Source organism: Macrobrachium nipponense, chromosome 8 (genome assembly GCF_015104395.2).
Source record: "Macrobrachium nipponense isolate FS-2020 chromosome 8, ASM1510439v2, whole genome shotgun sequence".
Classification (NCBI taxonomy): Eukaryota; Metazoa; Arthropoda; class Malacostraca; order Decapoda; family Palaemonidae; genus Macrobrachium; species Macrobrachium nipponense.
In genome coordinates this window covers 53,924,954-53,944,601 of record NC_087203.1, presented here as the reverse complement: position 1 = coordinate 53,944,601, position 19,648 = coordinate 53,924,954, and the positions used below count along the sequence as shown (strand labels likewise).

General features: G+C 39.5%; 1 protein-coding gene across 1 annotated transcript; it reads left to right on the top strand.

The window, feature by feature from the left end:
• Positions 1 to 16,992: 16,992 nt before the first annotated feature.
• Positions 16,993 to 18,084, top strand: LOC135223102 (uncharacterized). The gene is made up of 2 exons (XM_064261607.1): positions 16,993 to 17,061; positions 17,224 to 18,084. Exons 1-2 carry the CDS (start codon positions 16,993 to 16,995, stop codon positions 18,082 to 18,084), a joined length of 930 nt encoding a protein of 309 aa, XP_064117677.1.
• The last annotated feature ends 1,564 nt before the right edge of the window (positions 18,085 to 19,648 follow it).

Sequence of the window (19,648 nt, the reverse complement as noted above, 5' to 3'; positions counted from 1 at the left end):
AACATCCAAAACACAGTACTTATAACAGGTTGGAACAACACATTAATGAGAGCATATGTATCATTACAAGAACAGTTGATACAAAAAAACTCAAGATAACATCATCAAAATTGGGAAGACTTAATTAAAAATACACAAATACAGTACAATAACCCCAAACATTTCTGGAACTCCGTTGCAAGACTGATGGGAAGCAAAACTAATACATCGCCATACATAAAGCATAGGAATGAGAAAATATATGATGACCAAGAGAAAGAAGTACTGCCCAAGGCCTACTGGCAGGGAATATTCCAGATAACGCAAGGGGATAACCAAAATTTCGACAACTAACATGAGACAATAGTCAATGAATTCATTGAACAACAGAGACAGAACGAATCCGCATCATGCAGCTGACATTAACAGACTCAATGAAGACTGCCCTCTGACAAGGAAAATAGAGTTACGGGAAATCAAAATAATAATTAAGAATTTTAAACACAAGGCACCAGGAAGAAGTGGAATTAACAAGGTCATTATTCAAAATTTACCAGATATTGCACTTCAAAAATTAAGAGAAATATACAATTGGGCTCTCTCAATGGGATATTTTCCCATTATATTCAAGAATGCAATAATGATTTTGATACCCAAACCAGGAAAAGATACGTGCCAGGTAGAGAATTTTAGACCAATATCATTACTAGAAATACCGGGCAAAATATTTGAAAAAATAATTAACAACAGACTAGTGTTGTTCCTAGAAGGTAATCAGCTACACAATAAAAATCAATCAAGGAAGAGGAACCCAGATTACAATAGCAACAATATATGAGAGCATTGCACTGTCACAAAGAAGACGATACCTATGCAACCTAGTATGTAGAGATATAACCAAGGCATTTGACAAAGTATGGATACAAGGTCTTCAATACAAAATATTACATCTCAACCTTCCAGGAATTTTTGAGAAAATACTATGCAACTTCATCAAAGATCGAACAGCAGCAATCAAGTCACAAAATTACATAGGGAATCCATTCCCGTTACTAAGTGGAGTCCCACAAGGATCTGTACTTAGTCCAAAATTATTCATATTATATACATCAGATGTGACTCCACCACCAGAGCACTGTACTGATGTCTGCTTTGCAGATGATATAACTCAAATAGTTATACACCCAGAAAAACGTACAAGGAGAAGGGACCCAAATTTGAAAAGACAAGTAGCAGAAAAAAACAATGAACCAAATTGAAAGAGTAAATCAATTTGAAAAGAAGTGGAAGATAAAGACAAATAAATCCAAATTCCAACTAGTATCGGTATCTGCATACAAACCTGCACAAACAACGTTAGACCAACAACCAATGAATTTTACTAAAAGTACAAGAATACTAAGAATGCAATTCGGACAAAGAGGAATATCAAGACATGTGAGAGAAACGCTAAGGATAGCAAGAACACAAAATACAAAGCTGAAAAGGTTTAGGAATATGAACACAACTATCAAAATCCATTTCTACAAAAGCCTAATCAGACCAATAATGGAATATCCACCAATACCCACGTGCTTAGCATCGACTTCCAATATAAGTGCATTACAAAAATTCCAAAATAAAATACTAAGGTCTGCAGTGAGAAACAATCAAGAAGATGACGATCTGCATATAGAAAAAATACATAAAAAATACAAAGTAGAACAAATACATAAAAAATACAAAGTAGAACCAATTAATCAGAGATTATACAGACTGGCAACCAATATATGGAGGAAACTAGTTCAATACAATAGTGAATTAGCAAAAGAATCAGAAGCAGAAGAGAGAAACCTTGACCCAAACAACACAGACCACAGATGGTGGAGAAGAGTATCTTCATATATTCATCGCGATGAACCTGCAAAATCATTATGATAATTGAAATTAAGTTTAGAGTTAGAAAACTGGAACTTTATTAAATATGATTTGATTATATTATGTAATAAAATTCAAAATAAGTAATCTGTACAATTCATCATGTCAATGTAATGTGTAATCATTATTGTATTATGTTAAGATTAGTTAGAAAATTGTACCCTTACCCAAATAAAATTGTGGATAAACCACACTTTACATTACTCTTACTAATACTTAACTTTCCAAACTATTCCTTACCACGGTTAGCTAGCTAACTGCCCTCACTCTTCTTTCACCCATCTTACCTATCAGCTAAAAAAAAAAAAAAAAAAAAAAAAGTGTGCACTCCTGTCTGCGCGTGGTGGTCTTGTTCCACGCGGTTGAAGTGCTGTCTCCTACACGAAGGCAAGGATCTTGCTACCTCGCGTTGGATGTTAATTATTGTTAAGGTTGGGGCGCTCCATGGCAATGCCCTTCAACCGCGTGGAACAAGACCACCACATGCGGACAGGAGCACACACTGACATTCAGTAAATTAAACATATATGTAATTAATATGTATTTATGTATAATTATGTATATAATAACTTACTTTCAACTTTTGATATAATTTCTGTTGTTAACATATTTATTTATTTGTCTTATTTTATGTTTCACTATAGTATTTTGTAAATACTTAAAACTAGGTCTTTGGCAACTGTACTACCTTTCCGTCCTCATTACGTCACAAAACGCATGCAGATTCATATTTGTATCTATACGGGCTGCTCTACAAGCAAGAGCCCGTGCTGGCACAAGGCCAGCTTAATCTCAAACAACAACATATTTGTATCAGTACGCTTGATAACGTCAATACGTATAGGTTGACGAAGCAGCTGTCACGTGTAAAAACACTGGAGTAAATGGAAGAACCCCACTATGTGTCCATTAGTAACCTGAACAATGAAGTGAAGAAAATAATTAGAAAATATGAAGCAATTTCAAAAAAGCTGGTTAACAGTGAAAAAGCCATTCTATTCAATGAATATATATATATATATATATATATATATATATATATATATATATATATATATATATATATATATATATATATTGCTCTGTAAATACAGAAGGAAATCCGCTACCTAAGGAATAGTAGTTTGAGAAGAGATGTTGGATCTCCTGAACCAGAGACTAAACACTCTTCACTTAACTTGGTAAACTCTGTCTGAAGATTCTGCTGCAGATCTTGAAAATCTTTTTGCCTGGATGAGCTTACTGACAGTCAAAAGCCTGTTAGGTTCAGAGTAGATAGGCTTTGGTGGAACCTTCTGAAGTGGGGCTGTCTGAGCAGACTGGGAATGGTAGGCAGAAGTCTTGAGAAGTCTGTCAGGATATCTAGAATGTCGGGAAACCACTCCTTCTGCAGCCAGAAGGGAGCCATGAGCATCATCCTTTCATTTTGATGAGAACAAAATTTCCTCAGGAACCTGTCTAATCTGAATGGGGGAAATGTGTAGACGTCTAAATTGACCAATTCTGAATCATTGCATCTGTCGCCCATGCTGACAGATCGGGAAAGAGGGAGCAGTACAGAGGCAGATGATAATTTTTGGACTGCATGGACCCTTACTGTCCAATTCTGTACTTGTTGCAAGGTGTTGAAGTCTTAAAGTCCTAGGAATACTGCTTCCAACTCATTCAAGTTGATGTGGAGTTCCTCTTGATCCATTGACTACCTTGCTGACACCTGATTTGCCAGATGGGCTCCCCAACCTAGCTGTGAGGCATCAGAAGAGAAGTCTAGGTCTGGGTACAGTGAGAGTAGTGACTTCCTTTCTGTCAAACTCCCTTCTGATCTCCCCCAACTCAAGTCCTCCTTTATCTCTGGAGTTATCGGAAAGAAATGAAGGTCTTGGTGTACTTTTCGATCGCAGCATACCGCCAGGTACAATTGCAGTGGTCTCCTGTGAAGCCTCCAGAGTCTCACAAATTGTTCCAAAGAGTATAGAGAGCCTAGGAAGCTCATCCACTGTGTGGCAGAGCAAGAACAAAGGGAAAAAAACTTATCAATTTTCTGTAAACAATTCTCCACCCTATTGGGGATGGAGAAACCCGAAAACTCTGAGAATTTATCTGAATCCCCAAATAAAAAATATTCTGAATGGGATTCAGTTGCTACTTTTGTAGGTTCTGTAACAAACCTATAGTCGATTCATTTAAGGTAGATTCTTGCGCCTACGAGACGTTTGTTTGGCAGCCTCTGATTGGCTGGTACCGGGAGGTAGGCCGCTCGCTCATTGTGTCATATTTTCGTCTGCGACTTAGAAAACATGCAGTATGGTTATATTTCTTCATTTATCTCACGTTTTCCAAAAGATAATAAAGTTTTGGTCATACCAAAGGATTCGGTATTAATTGTACAACTAAATAATCTTTTCTTGAAACAATTAGATAAAACACAAAGGAATTACAACGAGTAAAAGTGAAGAGAAAAAGTTTCGATCTTTACACTTGTTTTTATTTATCATCGGATTTTTAATAAGTCATACGATCAAGATGAATTAAAACTTGTATTTTCATACAATAAAATTACCCTGAATACGCTGGTGCTTTCAGATTTTGGATGCGTGTAATATGTGAAGAGAAAATGAAGAATATGTCTTATTATGTTGCAGCCGTACTTGACTCAGCCTAATAGGAAGTCAATCTTTCTTAATTATTTGTTGTTTATTACTTCACTGAGCTTATTATTTCATATCACTCAAATAAGTTTCTGGTGTCTCTTTCATTTGAAAATATATTCATAAAATAAAATTAGAAACAATATCATGAAACAACCTGATTAAAGTTTAGGCTGAGTTGAAGAGTGTGAAGTCGTCTTTCCACAGAGTTCAACTTCTTTGCTGGATTGAATTCCCCCGGCCCACATGGGTCTGAGCTAACGATACTAGATGCATCCATCTGATTATTATTATTTTTTTCCTTATCAGATATGCCCAGACATACTATATGATATTGGATTTAAAATGTTCGACAGTTATATTGGAAATTCTGTGTATTTATTTTCAGAAAATGTGATAATATAACATGCTAAATATTGTGGAAACTGCAACCTTTTATATCGCTAATTGGCAACTCAAATCTCTTGCTGAGGGGACAAACGCAACGACGACGCCTTGAAGATCTCATTCTCTCAGCAATACCGTCAAACTTGAATCATTTACTGATGCAACATAATAAGACATATTCTTAATTTTCTCCTCACATTTTACACGTATCCAAAATCTGAAAGCAACAGCGTATTCAGGGCGAATTTGTTGTATGAAAACACAAGTTTTATTTTATCTTAATCACATTAATGATGCAAAATCCAATAATAAATAAAAACAGGTATAAAGAATTAAATGCTTCCCTTTTCACTTTTACTCGTTGTAATTCCTTTGTGTTTTATCTTATTGATTTCAGGAAAAGATAACTTGATTGTACAATTAATACCAAATCCTATGGTATGACCAAAATTTTCCTAACTTCAGCAAAGCGTGAGTTGATTGAAGAAATATAAACATAATATTGCTAGTTTTCTAAGCCACAGTAGAAAATAATGAGTCTGAGCGAGCGGCCTACCTCCCGGTACCAGCCAATCAGAGGCCGCCAAACAAACGTCTCGTAGGCGCAAGAATCTACCTTAAATGAATCGACTATAGTTCCTGATTTAGCTATAGTGTTTTATGCAAATCGGCCATGCAAATTTTTTTCGGTGGGGAGCAAAGTAGCCAGTCATCAAAGTAGAGCAAGATCTTGACTCCCTCTAGATGTAGCTAACATGTGAGGGGAGTGAGTATTCAAGTAAATACCTGTGGGGCAGTTGACAGACCGAAACACAGTTTTTTGAACTGATATACTTGATCTTGATGCACAAACCTAAGATACTTCCTTGAATCTACATGGATGGAAACATGAAAGTAAGTATCTTGCATGTATAGTGAGACTATCCAGTCTCCTTGACTGATAGACGCAAGAACCGACTGCGTAATCTCCATGCAGAACTTGGCATTCTCTACCAAGACATTCAGAGTACTTACATCAAGTAAAGGTCTCCACCCTCCTGACACCTTCGGCACTACAGAGACAGTTGTAGAAGCCCTTCAATCCAATGTTCCTAACTGTCTCTATGGCTCCCTTACTAATGAGAGAGGCAACCTCCTTGGCAAAGGGCGAATGTCTCTCTCAGCCAACAGAGTGAGCTGTCAAGACGACGGAAGTGATAGACAAGGGAGGCCTCTTCTTGAAGGGGATCAAATAACCATCCCTCAGCACATTCTCTACCCGTTACTCTGCTCCACTTTTGCTCCATTCCTTCCAGAACGAGTGAAACCTGGGTCCTACTGGAGCATGGAGGACACGGCTCTCACTTGCGAAAGGCAACTTCAAGGATGTCTTCTTGATAGCTTTTGAGGTGAATTTAACTGTGCCCTTAGGACAGAGCTATGACCTTTGCCTGGATGCACAAAATGGCTATGGTTGAAGAGGAGACGATGATTCCATAGAGGCGGAGGGCTAATCTTTATGGCGCAGGATCGATTGGGTCGATAAATCCTGTGTCGATTTCTTGTGTAAGTGAGAAGCAATCTCACTTACAGTCTCTTGCAGGAATAAATGCTGTTTATTTAAGGGAGAGAACAGAAGTGCTGACTTCTGTGAGGCTGCCACTCTCTTGGAAGTGAAAGACACCCACATTTCCTTATCCCATCGTATACAATCCAGCCAGCTCTTACAATCCATCTCTTACTGCCTTATTGGTGCAAGAGAGAAAATTAATCAAGCCTGAAGTGCAATCATTCAGAATAACTATTTCTTGATCCTTTTTAGCCAGTGCTCCAATACAGCAATCAAGGAAATTTAATTTGTTGAAAGACTTGAACAGGCTCTTTAACAGATGGTCTATAAACAAGGACAAGAAGAAAAGCTTCTCAGAAGAAAGAGTAGACCTACCAAGGAGTCTCCCTGAGAGGAAGCAGCCATACCCAGGGAAGGTGCTTCTCCCATCACATATGACCAGTAATGTCGGCAAGCCAGTCAGGAAGGTGGAATACTAAAACAGGCCTTACCCTGCTCTCTCTTTTCTGATAACCAGTTTTCCATTTCTCGAAAAGCCTTCTTCAACAAGAGCACTATCTTCGGAAGCTCAAAGGAGTCTGACGGCTAGTTACTCATCCCAGTGGGGGCTGTAAAGGGGATATTTAGACGAGATGGGGACCAAATGGACAAAAGCATGAGTTTTTGTGATTGTAATCTTTAGACCACCCACTTCTGATCTCAGACCAGTGCCATGAAATCAATCCAGTGGAATACCCTTTTTCCCACATACATTCACAGTATGGTGATTTAAAATCTGAAGTGCGAGAAGGCCAACTTTGAAGTAAAAAAAAATCCACCATTGCTAAAAACATACATATGCTACTGTGGGAACATTCTTGGCATGCATTTTGTCAGCTATTTTAGCTGTGAAAGGTGAATGAGTGATTGACTGTCCTTGTGTTAGACTAAAATTCTTTTTCTCTTTGTGTTCCAGGTGTGACTGAAGATTTAGAAAGATGGACTGGGTTGCATGGATGATATGCCAGACCAATACAAATGAAAATCAGAGGTGCTCTCTGAATGCTTTCAGTGGTGACAAATCACAAGCTTATAAACAGTTCATAGACAATGTGAAGGCATTTAGACAGATAGGCATGTTACCAGTAGAACTGAATTTTGATGAGCACATTACAGCTGAAGACAAACTTACACAGGGCACAGTGACACAAATCTGCTTATCTAAGTTTAGCAACACTAGACTGGGAAGTGCACAGCACAAAGAAAAAGCGATGCTGAGGAAATAGAAACACCAGTTAGTTCTGAAGATGATGTCAGGAAGTGAATCTGAAACCATCCAACTCAGCCAAATATCTGTATTTTCTGTGCAAAAACATGTGGCCATCTTCATGGCTTCATGACACTGCATGCAGTTGAAAATGTTTGATGCATGCTACTGACTTGTAAGATACTGCACTGCTGGCTAGACTTGTTAGGTGGAGACTTGATAGCCATAGAAGCCAAATATCGCTTGCCTTGCTTGTTTCAACTCAAAAATCACCACCACTCTGTAAACAGACGCAGTGTCAGCAGTCTTGTGAAGCTGAAAGACAGAAACAAAAGCAAGACCATTCATTGAACTGACAACACACATTGAAAACTCTGTTGAAGATGGGACCTTTTACTTTTGTTTTGCTGAGCTGCAGCAGCTTTATGAGCATCAAGTGCAAGAACTTGGAGTGGCAATTGTTGAAGTAAACAAAGCTTGACTTAAAGAGCAAATTCTACAGAATTTTCCAGAGGCACAAGTACAGACTGATGGAAAAAACAAAGTACTGGTGTTTCCAGAGGGGATGCACAGACTAATCAAAGCTGCTCTAAAATGTGATTATAAAGGAGATTCTATATCCTCATCAAAGCTGCAAAGATTTGCCAGGAGGACATTTTTGAGTCATCAGGATTTAATTTTGATGGTTCTTTTCTTCCTGCATGCCAGGAACAGTCAGTTCCAACAACACTCAAGATGTTAGTTGCCATGTTATTGAATGGCACTGGGCTGAAGCAACAAGACTCCAGAGACTCTCAACAGTGCCTGACCATCTGCCAAACCATCTTCATCAACAGCAAGAAGACAGCTTCCCCATCAAACAAACCACACCACACAGCAGAGAGTTCATGCAACAGGGTCACTGGGTTGTTTCCAAAACAACCAATTGCTTCTCATCAATCACAATAGATCAGGTCCATGAGCAAAATAACGAAACTGTCAAGGGAACAGATGGGGCAAGAGTTACTGAAAACCTATCAAGACTTGCAGGAGTTTGAGAAAGAAATCCTCGGCAAGGGAACTGAGAAACATCTGTACCATGTGGAGAGTTGGGTTACTCAGAAAGCCTTCCAACAGCAGGCTATAAACCTTGTGAACGCCATCAAGGAGTTGGGAAATAAATTTCCCAATGATACCCAGTAACTTTTGACTCTGGATACACGAGATATTGTCAGTGATTCTGTTTTCAACACAGTCCGCAGTATTGAACTTATTGGCAAGAGTCAGTACAATGACTACAGACAGTCAGTGATTGTTGATCGCATCAGGTCTATTCATAAACCGGTAAAGAAGCATTGGTTTTCAACTCTTTTGATCTCTTTAACCAAAGACAAATCATGACAAGCTGTCAAGATCATAACCCTGAAAGCAGATGTTGATCTTTTCTCACGATTGTACATTGTAGCACTGCACAGAGAATCTTGCATCAGCACTTTCTTCATGCATAAAAATCATCCCTACCCTCCATCTAGTATTTCTGACAGAGGAAGGCTACACTTGAGGAAAAAGTTATCTCTTGACCTGCTTCAGTCAAGTATGAAAGAGAGAGATGTTAAATAACCCTGATACAGAGGAACTGGAAGATTTGAATATGCCTGCATGTCCATAGGAAGTAGATGAGGTGGCAGAGGTCTTCCATTTGCAATCAAAATTTCTCACTTCATTAGAAACTGCAAACAAGACAGAACCGCCAAGAAACTTTGATGTCAAAGTTCTTGATGGAACTAGTCTTTCACTTTCGCCCAACTGCAGGGATAGCAACATTTAAGAGACTATACTAGGAAAAGTTTGCCTCCCGTTCCTCAGAAACCAACTAAATAGCGCCAAGCATCTGGATATGGTGTGGGACATGTGCAAGAATAACAGAATCAAAGAAACAATGAGAGAAAAGAGAGGGAAAGACGTACACAGAAAGGTTGAGGCACAAAATAACATTCCTGGCAAATGGCAAGACTTTCTACATGATCCAAAGAGTAAGAAAGAGCTATTTCCATTCCTTACAAATGAGATCAAGCAGTTTTTTTTCTCTCTCTCATGTATACAGGAATGTTTTCATTTTATTCCCATTGTATTATGCTCATCCATTCTTTATTTGATTTCTGAAAATTATGATTTCTTTTCCCTCAGATGGATTCAATGACGCACCATAAAATGGGAATTCTTGACTTTTTATGACTGACATATTTATCTCTCAGTTAGTGAGGAAAATAGAAATAATTATGTGAATTAATGTATCTTGGTGGGAAATGGTGTGTGGCATTTTTTTTTTAGATTTGTTTTGCTGGGAGTGATTACACTTCATGTCTTGGGTTTTTCAATTCATTTTCTTTCTTTATAATGTTAGTTTTTGGGGAAATAAAGGTTCTATTTTTGTATATCTTGGAGGTTGGTGCAGCCTAAATTTAATTATACTGAAAACAGTAGCAGAGAAGCCAGTTGCAGGTTTTCTTAAGGTAGATTTCTGTTGACAGGGTCCACATTACCAAGTTTTCTCTTTAGACAAAGCCAGGAACAGGCCTTATATTGTAATATACATATATATGCTTAAAAAATCACAGTAGATGCACGGGACTTCATTAAATAAGCGAATACCACCGGAAAATGATAGGCAGAAATCCAAGCGCTTTCGTCTTTACTAAGACATTGTCAAGGAACGAATGAAATACAGTTGGAAAGAATGTGACATATATATATATATATATAATACTATATATATATATATATATATATATCATATTTATATATTATAATTATAGAATATAATTAAGTGACATATCTAAGTTATATTATAATATCTATATATATATTAATATATAATATATATATACATATGATATATATATATATATTATTATTAATATAACATTAATGTCATATTGAGACATATGTTCTTTCTCTTTTCTTTCCCTCAAATAACTTAGGAGTTTGGAAGTAGCTTAGAATTTTGGGAAACATGAAAGTAGACAAGGCCCCAGTTATCGGCGTCCTCGGTTTTTTGGTGATCCGGTTTTATGGGACTTGTTTAGCACTGATTTCCAGTTATTGGCTCCGATAATAGAGTATTGGCTCCGATACATACCTAACAGAGGCGCCATTAACAAGTTATTGGCGCCAAAATACGGTTATCGGCGATTTTCGCTTAACATCAAGCCATTGGAATAGAACTCCAGCCGATAACTGGGGACATGTTTAGAAAAACATGTACCCTTTTCCCGTATCATAAAAAGTTCCAAATGGTCCATGACTTGTCCCATAGGTAATTTTAGGAGAATAATAGGACGATAAGCCCTGCTAGTCATTTTAGGAATTCTCATTTGACTTAATGTCAGAGACAATCTGTTTTCCCCTTCGCCCACTTTTGAGAAGGATACTCAGGGTCATCAACGGTCAGTCACTTGGGAGTGTTCTTTTACCTGCCCTCACCTTCTGCACCCGTGCGCCTGCATCCTCTAAATTAGTTTTCCCTCTGACCTTACCCTCGTAAATCCTCAAGTAGTTCTCTCAATAATTTATTCCTTTATGCTCTCAAAACTCAGCTGATTTACACTTTATATGTATTCCTTCTCTGTCTTCTGTGGTACTGGCCCTCATGTGACTTCTATTCCAGATACTTGTCAGGTTTGAAGCATCCTAAAGGGACCCCAAATAATAAGCCAGCTGTGTGTGATCATAACAACAAGACAATGACTACTATCAATTGTCTGGTATATAGAGGGGCTTCACTGCCATGTAGGTAGTAACAGTAGTTCAAGTCAAAGAGAGAGTAATCGCTGCTAGACGTGCATGCCGTATAGATGTTGCTCCCCCTACGTCAGTAGATGATGTTGCCTTTTATCTGCTGGTACCTGAGGATTTGACGAGAAGTCTGTACCTCGACACCCTTTGATGCTGCACCTTGGGAAGGTTAGTCATGCATAACATCACTGATGACCCTCTGCGCCATGAACTTGTACCAAGAAGTGTATCTCCTTCTCTCTCCACATTTTCCCTGGGTTGGGACCAATTGCAGTGCCATTTTCCATTGAAGTTTTCTGCACACCGAACTGCTCTGTTTCTACAAACATCTTGTCCATGGACTAGGGTAAAGTGAATGGATATGTAGGTCGGCCTCACCGTATTCTCATACTTTGTTTTTAGTTGTTCTGCTTCTCTCCAAGCTCTGAAGTTTGTAATCTCCCTTACAGATTCCAAATTATTGGAACATCAGTAAATGTAACATTACCCATTATTACAGTGATAGAGTTTATGAGCAATATGTGTAGATTTCACTTTCTGATATATTGCTATCTTGCTTGCAGTTTTCTGTTTGATTTCACTCATCATCCCTCATGTGCTACAACGATCCCTGCATTGCAGATCCATTCATGAGTGTCTTGGTTGTGTGTCATCAGTAGACCAACGGTGCCACCTTGTTGTAATTACCAGTGCCATATCCAGTCAAGCTTTCCTGGAACACAATGTGAACAGTGTGCTACAGATTTCCCTTTTACCATTCCCTTTTAAGCATCCTGATCCCTTTCAGTTTTGATTCTATGACCATTTTTAGGTTAGTGTACATAGCTGCAGTATTGTGGCACATTGTTTTGTGTTTGTTACCTGTTACAGTAACAGAGTGCCACAGAGCTCTATTGTTAGCTCCAATACAATTAGTGGACATTCTAAGTTTATCTCATACCCTAGTAGTTGTTGGTAAGTTAATTTCACTAAGGAACTCTCTTTTCTGTTCATTGGTAGACGGCAAACTGTCATATTGCGCTCTGTGCCAATGTCCTAAATAGAGCCATCCATTTCTATTATCCCAGCCACCCTACCATGTGACAGCACTAACCTTGCCAGGATTCTTGTAGCTCTAGTGCAAGTTGCAGTTTCATTTTTGCAATTGATATTATATCCCCTTATCACTCAGTCAACTAGCAAATCAGTTATGACTGGCTGATCTGAGTTATAGCTGTTCCCACATACTCTCAAGGCAATATCCATTTAATATTGACATCCATTGTCTACAAAATACACCAAAGTACTGTCGGCCAAAAAACTATTGGCAGAGTTTCATAATTTTTCGTTTACCTGCCTGACGCACGATTCATGCCTTATTTATCGATTTTTCTTTTCAAAGATGGAAGAAATCATATGTAATGACGTTAAAAACAGTCACTGATATCTTTAGAACATTATGTTATGTTATTGTGTAAAACTATTTTCCATATAGCAAAATTGACGTGAACGAAACGAAGTGATAGAAAACGTCATATCACAACCATAGATATACATTACCAAATAGATAAGAGACACCTATCACTAGTAGTATCGCATAAACATAGTCCTTAAATTATCATTTCAATATTAAGTTGAAGGTAGTTGAACTATTCCATTTGTTAAATTTTACAGAAAACATTGGAATCTCACAAAATGCTATCAAATTAAAAAAAAAAAAAAATGATAGCCTAACAGTGTGAACCAGGCGACTTTCATCAGCACTCCCTCACTGTTGTGAGCCACCACACTTTTGTGCCTTTATGATTGCAGTTCTGCTGGCACTCACCCCTGTTTTGATATTAGGTGTCATTGCTGAGACTTGCATATGCTGTTAGAGCTTAGGGCTGAGTACTTGTTGGGATCCTTTTCACCTTGTTCATACTGTGCCAGCCAATGGTATCATAACTTGTTGGTCAAGTCATTGTACATCTCAGTATGTCGTGTTACACCGAAGATTACAGAGGTTCAGATGGAACAAGTCAGACAAGAGAGAGCTCAAGAGCAAGCTGCAAAGTAGGTGAAGGAGAGCTAAGCAAGCTTCTAAAGAAGAGAAGGTTCAAGCAGCTAAAGGAGAGAAACAATGTGAATTCAAGCTGGCTTTAGCCCAGAAACAGCTCGCCCTCGCTGAAGCAGAGAGAAAGCAAAGGAAGAAGAACGCACTTACGAGCTCACCATGGAATGGTTTTGCCATGATAATGCCATGGTCATAGCCCAACATAGAGTAGAACACCCTGCTACAACAACACCCTATATCCTCTTCCAAGGTATGAGCTCATTCATTCAACCCTGCATAGACGTTAAGCCAGAAGACTGGCTCGATCACATTAAGAAAATCTTTGAGAATTTCTCCCCTACACCCATGAAGACCACCCTCACCCTGAACAGGCATGTGACAGGAAAAAGGTACATCACTCTCCAAGCTCTGACACCTGAGGAGCAAGAAGACCTCACTGCTATTTTTAGGGCTTATAAGATTACTCCAGACACATTGGATTTACTACAAAACTCAGAATTTCAACAGGTGGATGGAATCCCTTCCTGAGAAGGGATTCCTGAGAAATCTTATGCCAAAGTCACCAAACACATGATGTTAGATGACTTCTACTACGCTCCCAGCTATCGATGGGTGTTGCTCGTTGTCGTTGACACATGAATGATAAACCCATCATGAACATCGGAGCTCGTATAACAAAAAGATCTTGCTTCCCAGCCATACCTCCATCTCTGCTAACCCTGAGAACGGCCTCCTTTCGAAACCTCTCAGTTGTCACTTGTAAGAAGAGTGGGCACAAAGCTGATCATAGCCTAACAAACACAAGCCTTACCTGAGCAGGTCTGGTAAGAATACTCCTGCCAGGAGTACATACGCAGCTTCAGGCCCCAAGCTCATTCTGCTAGCACTCCTGCTGGAGCAGGACCAAAAGAAGATTACAGCCTGGTAGTCTGTAGAGATTTCAACCAGCAAGAGCACAAGTCAGCCCAATACATATGCTGCCCGAAGTATGGCACACAAAACACAATTCCAACAACTACACTCGCCATTGCTTTGGCGGTTACCAAATCATCCCTCAGCCGTCCTGCAGAAGGCCTTATCTATATGGCACCCCCTGACAGCCACTCCCATGCATGCCAGGTTCGAGCTTTCAAGTACATTGGTACACAGATCTCCATCACATGAGGAGACCAAATTCCATATGGGGCTGAAGCTGACCCCCATAAGCTTGAAACCATCGAAAGTATCAATGGTGTGAAGTTTATTCTTCCCACAATCCGTTTGGGGATAGTGAAGCCTCATACATCCAGAACCTATAAGATAGCTGTTGCCAAATCTTTCCTGGGAGATTATGACCACCTGCTGGGACAGAATTCCCTGACCCCAACAAACTAAAGATATCCTAGGTTGTCTAGTCACTGACCATCTCCATCAGATATTGCCAATACTCAGAGATATACCCCAGTCTCACTGCCAGTGCCAAGCTCCATCTTGTTCGGATGTTGAGCACCTTGCCAGTGCCAGCATGCAATGCCCATCTCCTCCTGGAGATGCCACATGACACAAGCTCATTGCCAGTGCCACTTTCATGCCCTGGGCAGTGCTACACTCCATCTATCCCAGATGTTGAAACAAACAAGTTAAATGATAAAATGGCCTGCCAAAATGACAGTGCCAATGCCAAGTCAAGATTCAGTTCCTGTACATGGTTCTGTGTTGGTATCAAACCAGAGCACCCCATGCATTTCCCTACAAGAGATCGCAATCTGGCTCCACTCTCTGCACCTGGTTTGGCTCCGCTACCAGTGCCGAACAGAGAGCTAACCCGAAGTTCAGTAAGGTCATTTCCAGGCGCTTTACCCTGGACGGCCTCGCAACTGATGTCTCAGTTTGTCATCATGACCTGTGAGCTTTCCACCCCAGCAGCGCTCCCTTCCTTGCCATCTCAGCCTTTAGAAGCAGAGGCCCTGATGGGACTCTCTTTCATGCCTCAGCTGGTTGCAGAGCTTAAGAATCTGCACCAGCAGTTGATAGATCTGCTTAACCCTTAATGGGCGGATACCCTCATATGAGTAACAATAACAGGTTATGAGTGGTGGACGGATTACATCCTGATCCTGGTGGGTATCAATATTACGGGCCATCGATTTGGAGAAATCGGGCAGGAAAGAGGTTCCATTACTTTAATAGCCCATAAATTTACTAATGGCAACTTTTAGACTGGCCCAGCTCGCCAATTCTAGGTATATCATGAGTTAGTTGTGTACTTGACTTCAAAGGAGCATGTACTGCCTCTCTTTCTCACATGACATCTTATTATATATTTGCTTAAAAATATACCCACGGGTTGCTGTTCATTTTAGTTCTTATCTTTTATGATAGTATATCAGTTATAATTGTAATTTTGCAAAGAAAAGTGCTAATAAATATTTGAAAAAACATGTACAAGTAAATAAAGTTACTGCATCTTCAATCTCAGTAAATTTGCTTAAATATTTCACAACAAATATATTCAGATTTTGTTACTGATTTCAGTCCTTATCTGTTATGATATTGTGTGAGCTGTAATCATAATTTTACCAAATAAAATAAATCTAATTATTAGAAAAAACATGTAAAACTTGGTAAAATTTATGATTGTCTTGTAAAAGAGGACCCCAAGTGGTTGTAAATAGTTTTCAACATCTCATGGAAGGTAGGGAGAATTTTTTTTCTTACACCATGCGCATTTGCATATCATCCTCTCTTCATTGATGTTTTTTTTTTCTTACATTGGCGTACCTCAAAGTTTGCCTGGATTGGGGTTCTGCATATGTTATTTTTAGCCCAGCTTTTAAGGATTAACTCTACCCCTGCTCCGGTTGTTGCAGCAGCTGGAGAAGGGGGCATTCCTGGTCTCTCTAAAATGCCATCAAATCATGAAGCCAGGAGAGGCTCAAGGAAGAGAAGTAAACTGCGTAGGACACCCAGGTAGCCTATGAGCCACCAAGTTCTCATGGCATTGGTGCCAACCTGGCACAGTGTCTCCCACTGTATCCAAGTAATTTGGTACAGTAATCCAGTTGGATGCCAAGTCACTCCCTTTCTGTAGCTCTCTATGAAACGTAAATCATTTCCTTTCTTGTCGTTTGACATCATATACCTTGTTCTGTTTTTACAGTTTATCAGTAAGACTCGCATAGTACAACTCATAGTAGTCCTCCTCTAACTTTGTGTCACATCATTTGCTCGGTATGAGTACCATGTAGTGCCAGCTGTCAGATGACCTGGCACTGCTACTGCTAATACTGAGAGCCCTGTGTGGACCAGTATGATCTGAGAAACCTAAAGAGTCAGGTTTTCACATCTCCCAGTTATTGATGCCTATTATACAGAGACAGCGATCAAGTCACTCATTTCATGTCCCCTTTGAGTCTTTTAAGAATTACCCATCCCCGACTGTCGTTTGATTGTTCCACGCCATGTTATTGCACACGCCATGTTATTGCTGGAGATTGCCACGGTTGCTGCAAATCCCACACAGACGAAAAAGAGGCAGAAAAGGAGGGTGTGGGCATGGCCGTACCTGCAAAAAAGAAATGGAGCAGGCCACTATGACAACTTGATGGAGGAGTTGTCAACCGAAACCCCAGACCTGTGCAGGAATTTTACCCAGATTGACAGGGGCCTCTTCAATGAAGTTGTTGAATGAGTCACACCCTACATTCAGAAGAAAGTGACATACTGGAGAAAACCCATTGAGCCAGACCTATATGTTGCTATCACCCTATATTTCCTCACCACGGGTCAGCAATTCTCATTCTGGGTAGCCCAGAACACCATTAGCTACATTGCACCAGAGACCTGTAGGGCCATTGTTGCTGCTTACGGAGATGAGGAACGGCAGGTGCTACAAACACCTGCAGCATGGCAGGGATTGCCTGTTGGTTTAAGGAATGGGAGAACTTTCCCTATGGTAATTAGAGCTATAGATGGCAAACACATCAGGCTCCATAACCCTCCCATAGGCGGTACACTTTACTTCAATTACAAGAAGTTCTACTCCATGGTATTACTTGCAATTGCTGATGCTTCATACAAGTTCCCATATGTCGATGTGGGTGCCATTGGGTCAGAGTCAGGCAGTGGTGTATTTGCCACGACCCAACTGGGTGAAATGCTGTTGAAACAGGAAGCAAATCTTCCCCAATCTGAGGCCCTGCCTGGTCAACCAAATGGATCTCCAGTGGACTATTTCCTAGTTGGTGATGATGCCTTCCCTCTGCAGGATTATTTTATGAAGCCCCACCCCAAAAGAGGCCTATCCAAGGAGGAATGGATATACAACTACAGGTTAAGTAGGGCACGCAGGATGGTGGAGAATGTCTTCAGGATTCTGGCCAACAGATTTCAAGTATTCCACACAGCAATAAGTCTGAAGCTTGACCATGTAAAGACATTATTGTTGGCCGCACGTGATCTGCACAATATTATAATAAGAAAAAATGCATGCAGACAGGAAGGAGATCAGGAGCACCCCGTCACAAATACTGTCATACCTGGTAGCTGGAAAAGTGATGCATCCTTATGATCAGCCCTTTCAACCGTGACTGGCAACACTGCAACCAGGGATGCAAAGGAACAACGGAACAAGCTGAAAGAAAATTTTTCATTGCCTGAGGGCTCAGTACATTGGCAGAATACAATTTAGTTACTTTCCTGTATACTTTGTTGTTTAACCCACTGCATTTACTTAAATAAATATTTCTTCATGCATTTAGTTCGAATTACAATATTTACTTAATATTTGTGTACTTTTATGTGTTGTAGTTAATTTAATAAAAGAAAGTTTTCCATTATGATATATTTTTTCACCAAAACTTAGTAATTCCAAGAAGTAGAGAGTCAGATGTTATTGCATAAATGTGTTTATTAAAGACTTACAATAATACATGCCACAAACATTACAAACATGCAGTAAATATGTCTTACACTATTATTTATGTACTATTTTCCAGTTTATTTAGCCCTTTGTAATAATTACTTAACATTGATTTTTTTCTGATTTGATAATTCTATATTTTTGAAATTATCTTCTCTTCGATATTTGTGTAATGGTAATCGCTTCATAGCAAAGAATTACAAGTTAAAGGAAAGAAAAACGCATCTTCGAGGAGTTCTACAGCACGGAGGCTTTCGCACGTGTATTGGAGGCGCCTGTTCTCATGATCGTTCTAGAATCGGCAGGAGTGTTGTGGAACTTGACAGGCGCCGACGTGATGTGAGGAGCGCAGCGATTTCTGATGTAATATTTCGTCCAGATCCTTCTAAGAAGTTCTGGTAATCTCGGGAGTCTGTGACGTTCGCCATAGGCCCCGCCCCCAGGTCACCATATAGATACGACTGACGGAGTAGGAGAAATCAGAGTAGGAGATCATCATCAGTAAGTCACAGATCAGACTATCAGTGAGAGCTCAGCAGCAGAGATCAGAGATCATCTGAGAGAGATAAGAGAAGAAGGAACCTACGAAGGATCAGAGAGAAAAAGGCGCTCATGAGTTTGATCGGATTCTGGTCAAGTTGTCGTCAGGAGTGGACGACCGAGATATTTTCGACGTTGAGCAAGCCTTGAGAGAAGAAACTTTCTACTAGAGATTTCGAGGAGTTCCTGCCCTTCGAGTATCAAGAATAGACCTTGCATTCTGCAGTACGGAGTCAAGATGACGACTAAAGATCCACCATTCTCCTTTGTGAAGCCATCGCTTCGAGTCGCAAAACTGGCCAGCAAGTATTTGAATTACCTCACTTCTTCCCCAGTTCACGCATTGTAAGATTTTGCTTTTTTTATGTAAATAGGAGACACCATTCTGCATTTATCTTTCTTAGTAAGCTTGTAAATAAACCTTTGTTGCGTCTGTGTATCTTTCTATATTCGTATCCCCAGTTTCAACTGTTGGTGTTGAATTTCTTTTGTTTATTTTCATATCGAACCTGAAGCGGACCTCTCTCGGTTCGTAACAATTTGTTATATTGTATTCGACTTGCTTATTTTTTGTCTGTTGTATTGTTCCCCCCATATGTTACGTATAGTGCTTTGGATTTATTTATAATTCAGTATAATGTATATTTAGATAGTCTTTTTGGCTTCTTAGTTC

What these genes read in the sequence shown, in the direction of transcription:
- LOC135223102 (XM_064261607.1), top strand. Translation starts at nt 16,993, where the DNA reads ATGTTATTGCTGGAGATTGCCACGGTTGCTGCAAATCCCACACAGACG. An exon ending in AAAAGAGGCAGAAAAGGAGG is followed by an intron (nt 17,062 to 17,223) that starts GTGTGGGCATGG and finishes CCCTACATTCAG; the next exon opens with AAGAAAGTGACATACTGGAG.